The following is a 1,673-nucleotide window of genomic DNA, read 5'->3' on the forward strand; positions in this document are numbered from 1 at the left end:
TGTCCTTGTCGGTCCGGCGCAGGCCGCACAGCGCCATGGATTTGAGCCCCTCGTCTCCGAGCCGGCAGCGGCGGCCCCTGGGTTTCAGGGTGCCCAGTGGCGGCCCCTGGGGGTCAGGGTGCCCAGTGGCGGCTCCAGGCCAGCGTTGGGTCTTCCACACTTGCCCCGATTTCTGCTTGTTTCCAGCTACGTCTCCAACGGGTCCGTCTACTTCGATACGGCGAAGTTCGCGTCCAGCGAGGGGCACTCGTACGGGAAGCTGGTGCCCGAGGCCGTGGGGGACCAGCAGGCCCTGCAGGAGGGGGAAGGTGAGCGGGGCGGCGCGGGGTGCTGGCCTAGCAGGGGTTTCAGGGGTTTTCCACACGAAGGCGGTGGGAAGCTTTATCTTATTTTTTTTATTGATTGATGGGGGGGAACATCGGTTTGCTGCCTCACTCACTCGTGCGTTCACTGGCTGATGCCCGTGTGCCCGAGGGGGAGGGAACCGCAACCTTAACTTGCGGCCTGTGGTCCCCACGATGGTGAGGCTCCAGGCGGCGGGCTGTGGGGGGTTGGGGTCAGAGCCCTCGTGCTGGGTTTTCCACGGGGGCCTTGGCGCCCTGACTGCCGCGTCGTAGATGCTGTGCCACTCGAAAAGCTGGTGAACCCAGGCTGCAGCACAGGCCAGCGGGCAGAGGTGGGGCCGCGTGGGCAGCCTGGAGCCGGGTGTGAGGAGAGACGAGGAGGTGCGGCCGCCCCAGGGCTGGGCAGGAGCTCCCTTGGGTCCGAGTCCCACTTGTGGAGGCGAAAACCCCAGCCACGGAGTGAAGGACGTGTCCACGTCCACATCCACGTCCACGTCCACGGCAGGCCCCCCCCCCTCCTGATCTGAGGTTTTAAACAGACGTCAGGCTCTTTCGGGACCGGTCAGGGCCTCCTTGGCTCTCAGTGTCTCTCCTCGCGCCCTGAGGCATGGGGTGGGGCCACGGCAGCCCCCCAGCCAGGGCCCTCCATAGCCCCCCAAGGCTGGTCGTACCCATCACCCGTCGGTGTTGCCGGAAGGCAGTCTGGCCTTACAGTGTTCGTACGTTTGGCTCAAGTGACTTCCCCTCTAGGCTCTGTCCTACAGAAACCCCAGACCCGAAGTGAGACAACAGGGAAACTCGCAGGAAGAGACTGGGTGACCATGAGCCCGATGGCCCTCAGGCGAGTTCATGAGGCCAAAGTCCCCCCGTCCCCATCCCCGTCCCCCAGGGGGACCCGTGTGGACTCCGGCCAGACAGCTGACCTCCTGGTCCTGGCGCCCAGCAGGTAGACGCACCCCGTCCATGGGGGCTCCTCCTCCAGGAGGATGGACCCGGCAAGGGCCCCGGGGCCGGGACAGGAGGGACATGCGCGGCCGTGCCTCATGGGTCACAGGTCATCCCAGGAAGCTGGGTATGTCCTCTCCTAGAGAGACCATCCATGGGGCCACACACGCGGCCACACACACAGGGCTGCACAAGGGGCCGCACACACATGGGGCCACACACACACAGGACCGCACACAGGACCACACACACACAGGGCTGCACACACACACACACACACACACACACACACGGGGCCCCCCCCACACACACACACACACACACACACACACACACACACACACACACACACACACACACACACACACCCCGACACCCCTCCTC

General features: G+C 65.2%; 1 protein-coding gene across 1 annotated transcript in view; it reads left to right on the forward strand.

Moving 5' to 3' along the window:
• CARS (cysteinyl-tRNA synthetase) overlaps nt 1–1,673 on the forward strand; it is a gene marked incomplete at its 3' end in the record, with an annotated part of 19,216 nt that overhangs the window by 6,533 nt on the left and 11,010 nt on the right. Inside the window, exon 4 of the mRNA XM_015566107.1 lies at nt 23–308. Within this exon, the coding sequence (XP_015421593.1) occupies nt 23–308 (286 nt within the window). The remainder of the gene's footprint in view (nt 1–22; nt 309–1,673) is intronic.

The sequence above is a fragment of the Myotis davidii genome, unplaced genomic scaffold (assembly GCF_000327345.1).
Source record: "Myotis davidii unplaced genomic scaffold, ASM32734v1 scaffold221, whole genome shotgun sequence".
In the NCBI taxonomy this organism is placed as follows: domain Eukaryota; kingdom Metazoa; phylum Chordata; class Mammalia; order Chiroptera; family Vespertilionidae; genus Myotis; species Myotis davidii.